Source organism: Alnus glutinosa, chromosome 4 (genome assembly GCF_958979055.1).
Source record: "Alnus glutinosa chromosome 4, dhAlnGlut1.1, whole genome shotgun sequence".
In the NCBI taxonomy this organism is placed as follows: domain Eukaryota; kingdom Viridiplantae; phylum Streptophyta; class Magnoliopsida; order Fagales; family Betulaceae; genus Alnus; species Alnus glutinosa.
Genome location: NC_084889.1, coordinates 33,484,056 through 33,500,113, shown reverse-complemented (window position 1 = coordinate 33,500,113; position 16,058 = coordinate 33,484,056). Strand labels below are relative to the sequence as shown.

At 34.1% G+C, this 16,058-nt stretch overlaps 1 protein-coding gene and 1 pseudogene across 1 annotated transcript; one reads left to right on the top strand and one right to left on the bottom strand.

Moving 5' to 3' along the window:
* The first annotated feature begins 271 nt into the window (after positions 1 to 271).
* LOC133866349 (disease resistance protein Roq1-like) lies at positions 272 to 9,266 on the top strand (annotated as a pseudogene).
* A 488-nt stretch (positions 9,267 to 9,754) lies between these two features.
* Positions 9,755 to 15,920, bottom strand: LOC133865491 (disease resistance protein RPV1-like). Its single transcript, XM_062301915.1, has 5 exons — positions 15,381 to 15,920; positions 13,990 to 15,151; positions 11,990 to 12,262; positions 10,606 to 11,901; positions 9,755 to 10,513 (listed from the first exon to the last, which is right to left on the bottom strand). The coding sequence occupies exons 1-5, from the start codon at positions 15,887 to 15,889 to the stop codon at positions 10,031 to 10,033; spliced, it is 3,723 nt and encodes a 1,240-aa protein (XP_062157899.1). The 5' UTR covers positions 15,890 to 15,920; the 3' UTR covers positions 9,755 to 10,030.
* Positions 15,921 to 16,058: the final 138 nt, after the last annotated feature.

Here is a 16,058-nt window from a genome sequence, read left to right as displayed (position 1 = left end):
ATTTGTGAAAGGTTAGAGGTCATAAGTAAAGTTCTCCCAAGCGGAAGACTTGTAGATAGTTGGAGGACATTGGTTATGGAGAAAAAAAAGAAAAAAAGAAGAAGCATTGCAATAATAATTCATAACTCATTAGATGTTTTGTTATCTTGTTGTATTGGTAGGAATGAACTTGAATTTATTCACGAAATTATTGAATGGGTGAATTCGATATTAGTGAAAAAGATATACTTCCAAGTTGCTTTTAGATATAGAGAAGAATGACAGTACTTGCATGGTAGGGATCTTTGGAACTGGTGGGATTGGTAAGACAACTATCACCAAAGCTATTTACAATTCAATGACTTCTCAGTTTGAAGGTAGTTGTTTTCTTGAAAACATTAGAGAAACTTCCGGCCAAAAAGGTCTGATCCATTTGCAAAATAAACTTCTTTCTAAGATCCTAGGAGGTTCAAGTTTAATGGTTGACAATGTTGATCAAGGAATTATTTTGATAGAGAAGAGGCTTCGAAGAGTCTTCACCTAAAAATGGTACTCTTAGTTCTTGATGATGTGGATCAGTTAGACCAATTAGAAAAATTAGCTGGAAAAGGTGATTGGTTTGGCTTAGGAAGTAAAATCATCCTAACAACAAAAGATAAACATTTACTTAGTGCACATGGAGTTGATTCAGCGTACCGGTTGAATGAGTTGGATCATAATGAAGATCTTCAACTTTTAAGTTGGAATTCCTTCAAAAGTGGCAAACCTAAGGATGATTACGTGGAAGTGACAAAAGATGCAATACATTATAGTGGAGGATTGCCACTAGCTTTAATAGTGCTAGGCTCTACTCTAAAAGGTAGAGATACACTTTGTTGGAAAAGTAAATTGGACGAGTACAAAGTAATTCCTAATAAAAAAATTCAAGAAATACTTAGAATAAGTTATGATGGGTTGGAGGACATTGAGAATGATATTTTCTTCGACATTGCATGTTTTTTCAAAGGGCAAAAATGTAGGTTATGTTTGTAAAATACTAGACAAGTGTGGTTTCTTTCCAGATTATGGTATAAAAGCACTTGTGGATAAGTCTCTCATATCTATTGATAAGGACTTTGAGACATTAATTATGCATGATTTACTCCAAGAAGTGGGCAGAGAAATTATTCGACAAGAATCACCCAAAGAACTTGGCCAATGTAGTAGGTTGTGGTTTCACGAAGATGTTCATCATATCCTAGAAGAAAATATGGTAAGACTTGTGTTAAAAATCCTTTACAATTTGCATTTGTTTCTTTTTCATAAGTTAAGCTACTAGAAAAATAATGATTTTTATTTTTTTTTGCATAAAAAAGTGCTGAAAAATTACATGCAAGATATATATGTATGTGTATGCATATATGTTACACAAAAGAGTTGAATAAGTAGAATAAATTTAATTTCAAAACCAAATTAAGATTATACGTACCATAATTACAATAGAGTCCAGACTGTTTAATTGGCTTTGTTTTTGTAAAATCGCTTTCAAATAACAAGATAATTAATTTATCACGAGCTCTCTTGAGATTTTACAAAATAACAATTTTGCTTGAAGTTTGATGTTCATGGGACTTCAAGGGTTGATATTCATTATTCACGTAAAAATAGTGATGCTGATAATAGAAGGAGAACATGTCAAGTTAATCCCACCCCGAGAAATAAAAAACTCCAATTAGAAATTTTAAAGATGATAATTACTGAACTTTTTTAAAAGTTTAAATATATTTTTTGTAAAATAATTTTTTTTTTTAATAAAAACACATTTTTCAAAACAAATCACAAAATATTTTACAAAAAATAAAATACAAAACTATTTTTAGAAAACAATTCACGTATCATCCCAGTGAGTAAGAAATACTCACAATAGATCTTCTGGCTTCAGCATGACTACGTGTCGCTCAACTAACATATGGCACATACCCCATAACATGCACCAGATTATTAGAGTTATATCTAACAGTGGATATAATAATCAATGTGCAGTGGAACACATATCATAAGCGGAAATACATCTAATACGTAACCATTAATTACAACAAGAGCCAATTACATGACTAACTGGTTAAAGCTTATAAAACATTTTACTATAATTACATACCACAGTACATGCTTAGCAAATACATGCCCCATAGGATACGAGCTATAACATAATACCTAAAATGCGGACTACTCATGAGTTCGGCATATGACTGTTACGATATGCTCCAATCATAGCATCCCATACGCTAAGCAAACTGATCATCATCTACATCAGTAGTACCTACAACCAAGAAACCTCATCTACACGGTTATGGTAGTAGCCACATCCGCATAGGTGAAAGAATGAGTCAACCACCTCAGTGATATTAAACTAACTTAGTTTTCGCAAAGAATCAACCTTTACTTTATTTTTAGTCATGCGAGCACTATATCAACCACCAATTTACCAATAGTTAATACAGTAAACACCGATTATCCAGAAAACATTTAAGACATACTATATAGCTGTGAACATATGTAGAAGTTTCAGTCTACTGCTTGAAAGTTTCTATATATATACCCCTCTATAATAATACTTTTGAACAGTGGCTCAAACATATGTGCACACGATCACTCCATTATAAAAATCACGTCTACACATAGGTCTTAAGCAAGAAAACATGGCATCTTACTCTTCCATACTAGGATATCATCCTTCAACAAAATACTCGCAACACCATCTCTAATCGTATTTTAGCTTCATGCCTTGAACGTCAGTAGATCATGTGAGCACTAGAGTGAAACTCTAATATGCAAACACGTCTTTCCTAAAGAACAATAACAGTCATCCTACTTACTCATAGACATGCCATTATTTGTACCTGGGCAAAATGAACATCCTTGTACATTCAAGTTCAATGCTTCTTAAACACATACAACCATCCAATAGAAATATACATAAGCTCTTTCCATTTAAGAGTCTTATGCATACTAACACGTCTTGTAAAACTACTCATAGCATAAAAACATCACACTCAAAAAACAATGTTATATATGTTATGCATGAAATTGGTTTACTGGGGCTTGAGTCCCCCCGTTGCTCATAAACTGTTGTTTTACTGTTTATTGCATTTGTTACTGTTTTACTGTGTTTATTGTGTTCTGCTGCTATTAAGTTGTTGTTGTATGTATAATCTATACTACATGCTCTATGCTTTGTGCTTGATTAGTATATGTTTCACTACTGTATCATGCTGTAAAATCATGTTGTTATTAAATCATGTTCTCTTAAAACTAAACAATCCAACATTTCATCAAATACTTTGAAATCATTCAAATAATGTTTTCTTCATAAAATATTAACAGTTCAATATGACATGTTCTCAAACACTTTGCATAATTTATATCCCAACCGCAGCACACACTCAAACACTTTAAATCAATTCAACATACTTCACTCATACATCATTTCTTAAACATCATTGATATAATCTGAACATAATCAAAACTATTCAAATTATCCAAAACATCTATATTTTATCATATGGTCGGTTCGGAATAATAAAACAATATATATTTTATAAATCCATAATATATAAAAATATATTTTTCTCAGTAAGTAGAATACTTAGTTGGTTGCGCGGATATTAAGTACTAGGTCTCCTAGACACCACCATGCAATGTTTCACTGTGGAATAACACATTTCATCATTTAGCACTCTAAATAATTTGACAAACAAATTAGCATTTGAATCGCTCAAGGCTAACCGTTGGAAAAGCCATAATATTTTGAAGAGTTTCAAACGTCTACCAATAAATCCTAGATACTAACTAAGACTCAAACAATACTAATCCCAATTTATCTCCACTCACCCATAAATTTTTCATTAACCTAGTCGCATAAAATACTACCGTATTTAAAATAACATTAACCCTAAAATTACGTTCACTAATCTTTTTACAATAATTACTAACTTATTAAAATGAGTTAACGATCTATTTTTAAACACTACCCCAAACACAATATTATTAACCCAATAGCATTTACTAAGGGTTAATCACATAAAAACTCAATTAAATTTAAATACTTAAAAGTTTGGGTTTGAGAAAACTCACAAAAAATTCACCAAACCAAAACTCATGGTTTGGGTAGCTTCAAGCAAGTTCCAAGTAACTCATTACCTAAAGAAAACACTAAATTAAACTCACATTTACAAGATTTAACCAAAATCTCAAAAACATGAGTTTAATAAAAATACCTTAAACTAATCAGTAGAAACATAGATTAGGATTTGTAGATCACGTTTCCGAAGTCAGATCTAAGATTGGATGACTAGAATTATGAAAATCACGGCTTTTCTAAAAAAAGCCGGAGAGAAAACGAGAGAGAGGGTGAGAGATCCGGAGAAAAGGGGGCTACTGTTTCCTTAAAACAGATATTGTCCGAACGGGGGTGAGTGAACGTCCAGACGTGCGGGCATCTGATGCCGCGTGATCCATTAGGCATCCATCTGGACATGGCAAGTAAATCGTCCGGACGCACTAACGTGGCAGCGCGTCATTTGCCAACCGACACTCTTCAGATGGAGTCCGACACTGTTCAGACACTAGTCCGCAACAGCCCTCGAGGGTGAATCTTGCTTTCTGCAGTCGATGTATCCCGCTAGTGACCATCCAAACGCTAATCCATACCGTCCTGGACGTCAGAAGTAGAAATTCTATTCCAAGTGTTTTCAATCTATTTTCCTAACATCCAATTAATCAGTCATTTTTTCTCTAAATTTTACTCTTAAAATGCTAAATAATATTCGGGACATTACACAGATATACTGCAATATATACATATAATACAAACAAATAGTGAATTAGAATAATTTACTAAACATACAACTTAACCCTATAATTCATTAAACATACAACTTAACCTTGTACTTATTTTTTATTTTTTAATCCTATTATCATTTCAACATAGTAACGACATATAAAATCCTTCAATTATAATGTCACATATTTCATGTGGACATTATAACTGTGTTTATTATTAAATTACCAAAATACCATTTTTTTCATAAAGATTACCAAAATACTATTTTCCATAACAATGACCAAAATACCATTTTTCATAAAAATTACCAAAATATCATTTTTACTGAAAATGATTCTTTTTACTCGGGCATCACAACGACATGAATTATACTTCAATTACTCCATTGAAAAAACCTTATTTTAAAACATAACTTTTAACATCAAATGATAGAATCTTATCCAAAATATCTTTAGGATATTTTTGTAAAGATCCAAAATATCTTTTTGAGATATTTTGTAAAATACACTAAAACAATATCCCTTTTTCTTAATCTTTTCTTCTTCTTCTTCTCTTATCTCCTTTTAAACCTTCTTCTTTCTTTCTACCACCCGTGAGATAGAGATGAGTTAGAGATTCTTACCACGAGCAAACCCAAGAGAGATGAGATCCTTCTTTCCTCTTTGTTGCAAGGAAACCGAGAGGAAGAGAAAGAGAGAAATGGAGAAAACTTTTCCCACAACACTCACACACACCAAATCCAACCAAGAGAGAGTGATGAATAGGATCCTTGTTCTTTTTTTTTTTTATGCAATCCGAAAGGCAAAGATTCAAGAGAGAGTTGGTGAGAGATATATACATATGTACATGAAGAAGAAGTAAACTTCTTCACTTTGTTTGTTTGAACAAAAGAGATCAAAACGAAGCAAAGGAGAGAAATAACTTACCAAAGGAAGAAAACCCCTACTATTTCTGATCTAACCGAATGAGAGAGGAGAGGAGAGAGCCCTCTAGTTTTTCTATGATGCAACCATCAAGAGAGAAGAGAGAGTTGTAGAGATTGAAGAAAAACCAAGAGAGTTTTGAGAGAATTTCCTCCAAGCATTTGAAGCTTGAATGTTGGGAGCATGGGGTTATTTTTATACTGAATGGTGGAGATTACACCATTTTGATTTGATCTAATGGCTTAGGAATCAACTTGAAGAACAAGTTTGATGACTCATCCAAGTAATTATTACATCTTCAAAATATCTCCTTATCTTCAATTCAATTCTATCTTATCTAATATGATAAGGTTTAGATGCCTAAAATTGATTACAAACTGATCAATGGCCATGAAGGTGTCGAGTTGTACCATGACTCACCAAAAGAAATGATGAGAATTTGATACAAGTCAATGGACAACTGATTCGGATGAGATTCTGCATTTCTGCAGAAAGTCGATTGATCTCATTTTTACATTGAAGAATAATCGATCAATCGCATTTCCATTTTATTATCAATCGATTGATTATACTTAGTCAAATTTCCATTTATTTCAGCACTTATATAACTAAATCGCTCGATTAATTATTTAATCGATCGATCCATTTCTAATTCTATCAATTGGTCGATTCTAACCTCGCACGATCGATTATAAGTTAATATATAATCGCTTGATCGATTACACTCGGCTAGAATTCTAATTCATTTTAAATTCCAAATATATTGTAACTAAGTATTTGAACTTCTGTGTGAAATTCTTGTTAAAAACTGTCAAAATGTTATGTAAGTACTAATAATAATACAACATGTGTTCTTTATATATATATAAAGAAAAATTAGGATTTGTTCAGGCCACCCCAAATTGGCAGAAGGGGTAGTCGAGTCACTCCAATTTAAGGTGGTTTGGTGACAATTTCTATCAAAATCTAAACTGAAGTTCAGGATAGGTAGTTTTTTGCCATTTATGTTTACAATATGAAATTTTAAATTATTTTTTAAACTTTAAGAAGCTTCTTGGAAATCGGTACATATTTATCAAAAAAAAAGAAAAAAAAAAAAGAAAATCGGTGCATATTTCCTTTAAAAAAGAGGTGAAGATTTGAAAAATAATCTCTGTTTTACTTTGATGTGTTCCTTCAGAGGAACGCTTTTAATTGTAACTCTAAAGCAGAGATTAGATTTTTTTTTTTTTTTTCTTTCAAATTTTAACTTTCTAGATAGATTTATTTTCAACCGGTATTGTGAGTGTGACAAAGTAGCCTCTAAATATCAAAAGCCACCGCCACACTTCTGAATTTACATAGAAAACACAAGGAAACCAAAGCAAATACAACAAGAAAAAGAAACCAAGGCATTTTTTTAAAAAAATAAAAAAAAAAAGGTTCAACTTCAAATTAAGAAAAACATAAGGGAATGAATGAAAGAACATAGAAGCCAAGGTTTACACTTTTAGAAATTGAAAGAGGATTACTTTCTATTAAATCTCACATATTGCTCATTCACTTGAAAATAATACTCGGGTTGGAAAGGTCCAGCAGCAACAATCAAAACTCTGAAACCAAAGAACCAAAAAAATGTTGGTTAGTATAAAGGAATTTGGTTTGGAAAGATTTTAAAGATGTCCTTGCAACGTTCTTAAATATATGTATTATAGGGAGATGACCGAACACAAAAAATAAGTAGCAACTTCAAGAGTAACAATGTGGGATTAGGTTTCTAATAATCATCTGATCAAGTAAGCCTATTGGTTGTTGGGGTATACATGTGGGCGATTAATATTCGTCCGCATCCACTATCTGCAACTATCCGTTATCTACATATGCAGATGCAGCGGTTAGCAAAAATTATTATCTGCATACTATTTTTATATATATTATTTTGTAAATTCACCAAAACAACGTCGTTTTGGTATTTGATATCAAAATGACGTCGTTTTGAGTTAGGTATAAGTTATGTTTACATTGGTTTGGTTGGTTGTGTTGCTTTCTCGTATAACACTTGGACAAAAACGTAAAGTAATATAAAGTCAATATATTTTCAAAATATTAGGGCTTAAAAAAAATTAAAACAAGCCAAAAACACTAAAAATGAGCCCAAATTATTGTTAAAATCGTTTAAAATAGGCCATAATAAAGACTCAAAGTAAGCCTAAAAGACTAAAATAGGCCTAAAAGTTCATTACCTAATATGCAAATAACAGAAAATAACTACATTTAATAACTGCAATAATTATACGTATACGGGTAGTAAAAACATAATGCGGATGCGGATATTTAAAAGTGATATCTACATTTTACCGCTGCAAATATTACGAATTAAATGACCACATCTGCATTCGTATGACACCCGTAATTGGTTGGGCCATGAGTTTTAATTCAAATGAAAAACAGATATAGCACTTCCTTCCCCAGTAAGGTCCATAAGGATAGGTAATGGCCTTAAATTCTCATTTCGCCTACATTCCTTCAAGAGAAATGTTAGAAATACTTAAAGTTTTACAAAAAGAACCTTCCAAACTGAGGTGGCATCTGACGTGGAGTTTAGTCAAATAAAAATCTTTACAGACGTTTTCTCTCATTACTGTTGACGTCAGTGCAGCATTTATTTTTCTAAAAAGCATGCTTCTCTCTCCGAGCTTTTCATTTTTTTTTATTTTTTTTTAACTCATCTTCGTAAATCTTCCTACATTATCTGCTCCGACCGTTCTGCAGCAAGAGAAGACGACCAAGCCAAGAGCAATATAGAGAAACCGAGGGAGAGAGTTTGTCTGGCGGTTGAAGGCTGTGGCACCACCTCGCTGGTACGCAGGCCACCGTGCGAAATTTAAGAATCCCCCCACTCCTTTTCTAAATCTCACGCTAATCAAAACTCTCTCTCTCTCTCTGAGACTTGCTTTCAGTTTCACAGAACGAACAGTTTATTCAATTTAGTTTCAAATGTAGAGAGAAAAGACAAGGAGAGTCGGAGACGAAGGACAGCGAGCTTTTGTGCCCTTTCGAGAGCGAATTCTAAGTTCACCGCGAGTTTCACCGGAGATTTCGTGCACTCGCCAAATTTTTCCATGTCTTCGAGCTTCAGCCCCTGGCAGAGCCCGGGGAGCTCGCGGCATCAGCTCTGTGGTGTTGGCAGGGTTTCACGCCTGAGATCATCGTCGATCAAGAAGCCGCCCGAGCCGCTGCGACGAGCCGTGGCCAATTGCCTGTCCTCGTCGGCGGCGGCTTCCGGCTCCTCTGCTGCTATGCCTCACCATGGGCGCCCCTCGGCTGCGTTCCTCTCTGAAGCTTCTAGAACTTTGCTGGTTCGTAATTTTTGTGAATTTCAGAATTTGGGGCTGATTTGCTTGGGGGCTGTGTGGATCGTTGAAATGGATTTTGATGTGAGATTTGTGCCGTGGTTAGTTACTGGGCTTCCTTCGAGCTTCATTAGGAATCATTGGTATGATATTGGGATCGGAGAATCCTCTTCCGGCATGATTTTTGAGCTTGTTTGCGTTAATATTTGATCTCCTATCCCTACCTGGACTGAACGGGGGGTTTTGAAAGGAGACTGCCACTGCAGAGGCCGCTCTTGGTAGAAACTTCAAGATCTTGTTCTTTGGTTTGGCTTGTTTCTCCATTGTACAAAAAAGACTATTAAGATACTATTAAGATCATGTTTTTCTGTCTTCTCTGTTGTGAGGATTTACGAAGATGAGTAAAAAACAAAAAATGAAAAGCTTGGAGAGAGAAGCCTGCCTCTTAGAAATATAAATGCTGCACTGACGTCAACAGTAACGAGAGAAAACGTCTGTTATGATTTTTATTTGAGTAAACTCCCAGTCAGTTGCCACGTGAGTTTGTAAGTTTATCTTGTTAAAACTTTAACTACGTACCCTAGCATTTCTCTTCCTCTCATTTTCTCTTTGTAGTTGTTGCTTAAATTAAAACAAAAATACAAAAATAGAAAGAAAAACAAAAAAGCAGAAAGCAAAAAACTAAAAAAGCACGAACAAAACCCTGAAAATCGGCTTTGAAAAAAAGATAAATTAATCCAACACATTAACTACAAAACAGGAGTATAAATAGGAGAAACACTTGGATGATAACCCAAGCTAGGGACTTCATCACGAACAAGAAGAAGAATGAACATAATACAGACCAACTTGAACTCATAGGTGAACAGATCTGCAACAAATATGGTATAGCTCGAAAGGAAGAAGAATGCCTCTTTTGTTGTGGGTACCAATTGAATTCCAAGTTGCCATCATCATCATCATCATCATCATTATCATGGTGTCTCAGCAATTTGAATATCATCAATTATCGCTTCCTCTTCATATCTATGTTGTAGATGGAATCCGCAACTTTTAAAGAACCTTGTCTCTAAAGGAAAGACCTTGCATCTAAATATAACTCGAAAATTATCCGTCTTTAGTAGAGAATGGTGTGGCACAATATGGTACCTCAACCATACATTATCTGAGGCTTCTGGGATAAATACAATTTCCATTTCCGGCCTATAAGAATAGATGTGTTGACCAATATCATTGATGACTTCAACGTGAATTTCAATATTACCCCCACGTTGGGCATCCTCTCTTCCAATGACAGCTGAGAAAGCAAATATTGCATTCCCCGAATCCAAATGTAGAGGCTCATTGATATCTATTTCACCCAAATGGGTATTTGAAAGCTCTTTACGATGACTGAAGTAATCTGGAATCTTATTTCCTGGAAATATACAGCTAATGTGATGGTCCTTAAGATGCCACTGTTACACACACACAAATATATATTATATATATGACAACTTTTCAATGAACAGACGTACAAATAACAAGTATATATGTGAAAGAGAGATACCTCACTCAATAAATGAATTTGCAGATCATCCAACATATTTTCATGCAGTCCATGGCAATTGGAGAGGTCAATCAGGTCAAGCCTTGGTAAATCCTTTATATTATTAAATTGAAATCTTTCCAATGACATGCATCCTCCCGCACGTACCTGTCTTATATTTGGTGGAAGTTCAGGAATTTCTTCAAGTTGATTGCAACTGTTCAATTGAAGAAAGTCCAATCCAACAAATGTGTTCAACCATGTAGGAAGGCTAACAATAGCGCTTCTTGATAGATCAAGAATCGCCAAACTAGAAGGGCAATCGCGTTGAATCAAGAACTCTGATTGTGTTGGAACACGGTTTCCAAGAATCAACTCTGGAAATATTGTTCCAACCTGGAATAGGGCCTCTGGTGCGTTAAACAATGGAGATCTTCTAGCTTCTTCTAAAAATATTTCCAATGACACACACCCACTCGCATGCATTTGAATTAAATTTGGCGGAATTCCTAGAATTTCTCGAAGTTGCTCGCAATCGTTCAAAAAAAGGTCCTTCAATCTAACACATTGTCTGATGTATGGAGGAATGGTAACAATATCACTCATTGATAGATCTAATTCAATCAATGTGGAGCAACAATTAAGGGTTCTAAATAAATTAGAACCGCTTGTATTCGCCAAAGGCGGCAATTGGAGTAATTCTGCCACCGATGAAATTGTTGATTCCTCTATGGATTCAACTTCGGGCATGGGTTGTCTCGTATCCTCCACTATTTTTGGAAACTTAGCAACTTTTGAACGACGAGGAAGTCTACGGTAACTGCCTTCTAGATAACTTGGTAGCTTAAAAGCATCCAGGCACCCAATGTGTAGTATTTCTAAATGTTTCAACTTATGAATGCTATCTGAAAGAGTCATATGGTTTGTGAAACCAGTTAGACCCAAGGTTCTAACCCCAACGAGGTACCCAAAAGATGAAGGTAGTTCCTTTATACCGGTTAATGCCAAGTTGATATACTCTAAACATTCCATTTGACACTCAATTTCAGGGAAGTTCTCAAGGCTTGAGCAATGCCAAAGGCTAAGAAATTTTAGAGATCTCATTTTGAGGCTTCTTGGAAAACTCCTAAGATTATAGCATTCTTCAAGTTTCAAACTAACAAGCTTATCATGGAATCCAATAGAAGGATGAACCTCAACTAAATTTTTGCAACCACTAAGATCCAACTCCTCTAAATGTGGGGTCCTTGAAACATTAGGAATTTTTCTTAGGAACTCACAATCAATGAATTTCATAATTGTCAAGTTTTGGAAATTCTGTCAAAAAAAGAAGAAGAAATAAATTGGTTTGAAAGAAGTTTACAACATAATCTAAAGGAAGAAATATTAAAAACAATAATTTTACCTGGATTCCCTTCAGTTCCTTGAGCTGACTTTGATGCATTATTAAAACAACAAGGTTCTTTCCACAAAGATTGGATGGCAAAAATTCTCCAGAATAATTATTCCAATCAAGCAATCTTATCTCTTTAGAAAGAAAATTAGGCTCTTCAAAAAAGTGTGCATTACGGTTGATAAATATTTTGAGCCTTGTCATATTCTTGAAGGCTTTGGAACTTAAGTGTATCAAGTCTGGTTTAGGCAAATCTATCAATATGCCCTCAACTTTGTTTGTTCCCTGCCAAGACAATGTATAAGTGTATCAGCAAAATCCCAACATAAAGTTCTCCATATTTTAACACTTCCTAGAACTATAATTCTTGTCTTGATAAAATATATATATATATATATATATATATATATATATATATATATATATATAAACAAGCTTATACTGTTTGTCTTTTGGTCTAAAGTGACTAATCATCGCATTCTCAAAATTAATGTTTCTTTTGTATATATTTACATATTACCCTTACTTGTTCATCAAAGAAAAGGTAAGATACTCATAAAAACCTTGCACATCTTTGAAATAATGGAAAGCAGTTACCAATGATGCTTTTATTTATTTTTCTTAATTAAAATCATTCTATTTTTTCATATATTTTGTAACATTCTTTGTCAATTTATTTTTTTAGTTATTCTAAAATGAGTAAAAAATTACTGAGACTGCTATGTTGTAAAGTTTTGAAAAGTATTATGGGTTTTGAAAAAGGTAAAAATTCAGAATTGATTTGGTGGCCGGGGCTACATTTTAACAAAGTGTTGGATGTGGAGTTAATAAAAGAAAATTGATTTGGTAAAATTTTGAGATGCATTTTTGAAAAACCAAAAATTAAAAAAAAAAGAGTGTGGCTTTACAGTGGCAACAACCACCGACAGAAGCATTTGCTGGCACCACGGGGCTGCCAAATGGATTTGGTGGCATCCATGGGGCCACAAGATTCGTCTAGTGACCGTTAGATTTGTTTGGAAGCCTCTGCGTGACTACCAGATCTATGTGGAAGCCACCTTTGGGTCGCCATTAGGTGGCGGCAGAACCACCCCGACTTTTTATTTGTAAAGAAATTTACTCTTTATATTTGTCAATTCATGTAATCAACACCCCTACAGCTGCAAATATATATATATATATATATATATATATATATATATATATATATATATATATAAACAATCTTTTTCTTGAAAGAAATTGCAAAATGTTTTTGTGTTTTATTTTTTGATGAGTGTTTTGTAGTTAATTTTCAAAAGTGTGTTAGTGGTGGAGATGATATTTTAAAATTTGTTTGCTTAACTAGTATTTGTAAAGATTTTCACTGATTGAGAATACAAAAGAGTTTTGAAAATTTTTACCAAACAAGAAGTAATGGGCATGTTTGCCAAAGGTTTCGAAAGTTGTTTTTGATTTTAGATTTTTTGAAAGAGACTTTAACCAATTACTTAATTAAAAATTGAGAAAGGTTGTATGTATTGTCCACACATATAGAACGTTAATAATGAAAAGAGTTTTCAAAACAAGAAAGAATTAAAAAAAAAAAAAAAAAAGTGTAAAAAAGTGTTTTTATTAAAAAAAAAATTATTGTAATATGAAAAGAGTTCTCTTTGTAATATGAACATCACTAGTTTTACGTGAATATCCAACCCTTGAAAGACCCACAAACATCTAACTTGAAGCAATATTTTTATTTTGTAAAATCTCAAGAGAGGTCGTGATAAATTAACTATCCTATTATTTGAAAACAATTTTATAAATGGTTTTACAAAACACAGCCAATTATACTGAAATTAAATTCATTCTACTTATTCAACTCTTTTACGTAACATATATGTATCCTAGTGTAACATTTTAGCTCTTTTATGCAAAAAAAAAAAAAAAAAGGTTCAATATTTTTCTAGTAGCTTAACTCACGAAAAACTAATTAACAGAGGTAAAATTAAAAGGGATTTTAACATATTTTTTACCGCATTTCCTTCTAGGACATCCCGAACATCTTTATGATACCACAATCTACTGCGCTTGCCAGGTTCATCGGGTGATTCTTGTCGAATAATTTCTCTACCCATTTCTTGCAGTAAGTCATGCATCTCCAATGATCTTTCGAACCAAGACCGTGTTACGAGACACTTATCCATCTCCAATGATCTTTCGAACCAAGACTGTGTTACAAGACACTTATCCATTAACTCTTCAATGGCAACACTATATGAGTGAGAACCACGAGTACAATCTAGTATTTTTGTGACTTCTTCTACCCTTCTTCCTCTGAAGAAACATGCAATGTCAAGGAAAATATTTTTGGCATTTTCATCCAACCCATCAAAACTTATTCTAAGCTTTTTTTGAATATCATCGTGAGGAATTAATTTGTACATGGCCAATTTACTTTCCCAATAAGGTAATTTTCTACCTTTTAGAGTCGAGCCTAGCAGTGTTAAAGCTAGTGGCAATCCTCCGGCATAACTTACCGCATCTTTTGTGATATCCACAAAATCATCATCAGGTTTATTTCTATTGAAGGCATGCCAACTAAAAAGCTGAAGAGCTTCATTATGATCCAACCCATTTACCAGGTACGCTGAATCAACTTCATGTGCACAAAGTAAATGTTTATCTCTTGTTGTTATGATGATTCTACTTCCTACGCCAAACCAAGTAGTTTTTCCAGCTAACTTTTGTAATTGGTCTAACTGATCCACATCATCAAGAACTAGAAGTACCCTTATTAGGCGAAGCCTCTTCTCTATCAAAGTAATTCCTTGATCAACATTGCCAATCATTGGACTTGAACCTCCTAGGATCTCAGAAAGAAGCTTCTTTTGCAAACGGATCAAACCGTCCATTTGGCCTGAAGTTTCTCTAATGTCTCTAAGAAAACAACTACCTTCAAACTGAGAAGCCATCGAGTTGTAAATAGCTTTGGCGATAGTTGTCTTACCAATTCCACCAGTTCCGAAGATCCCTACCATGCACGTACTATCATTCTTCGCTATATCTAAAAGCGACTTCACATATTGTACACGGGACTCTATTCCAACCGGATACCGGGCAACTTCTAAGTATGTCTTTTTCACTAATATAGAATTCACCCATTCAATGATTTTGTGAATAAATTCAGGTTCATTCCTGCCAATACAAAACACCTAATGAGTTATGTTCATATATAACAAAAAGAATAAAAATATGATCTAGTAACAAAATGATTTTTTTTTTTTCTCCATAAGCAATGAATATGGTAGGCTATTAATTATGATGTAAGGGATAATCTTCCCCTTCGGAAAGCCCAATCCTCATACTGACTACAAGTCCTCCCCTTATTAGGAGAAAAAAAGTCTAGAAGAGTGATTAGAAATACCTGTTCTCCAAAGGCCACCCTGACAAAGCGGCCACTTGTGTTAGGGCTGACTTCCACATCTTCACCTTCTTCTCATCATCCTTGTACCATTTTTCAAGTTGAGCAAATGCTTCCCCAACAGTATTGGTTTGATGACGTACTTCCGAAGGAGTTACGTAGTAGAACAACGGTAGGACCTGTTGCCCCCTTGTTTTTCTACAGTCGAGGATCTTTATTAGCTCATCCAAGCACCATCGGGATGATGCGTAGTTTTTAGAGAGTACAATGATTGAAATCTCAGACTCTTCAATGGCTTTGAGAAGTGTTGGTGAAATTTCGTCTCCGCTTCTAAGTTTGTCGTCCATGAAGGTGTTGATTCCGTTTCGACGCAAAGCTGTGTATAGATGAGCAGTAAAAGTTGTGCGAGTGTCTTCGCCTCTAAAACTCAAGAATACATCCCATCGAAAAGAGGAAGAGGAAGAAGAAGAAAAAGAAAAAGAAGAAGAAGGTGGGTAGGAAGCCATGGCCATGGACGAAGTTGGAAGACAAGTAGTTAGTTGATAAAATTGAGAGAGAATGGCAGAAGATAGCGCTCCTTAGTTAATTAAATAAATAGAGTAAGTGGATGCCGCGTCGCATCATAATCAAAAGAAAAATGAGCAACTTCTTACCAATTTCCTTATTATGAGACTTTGACCA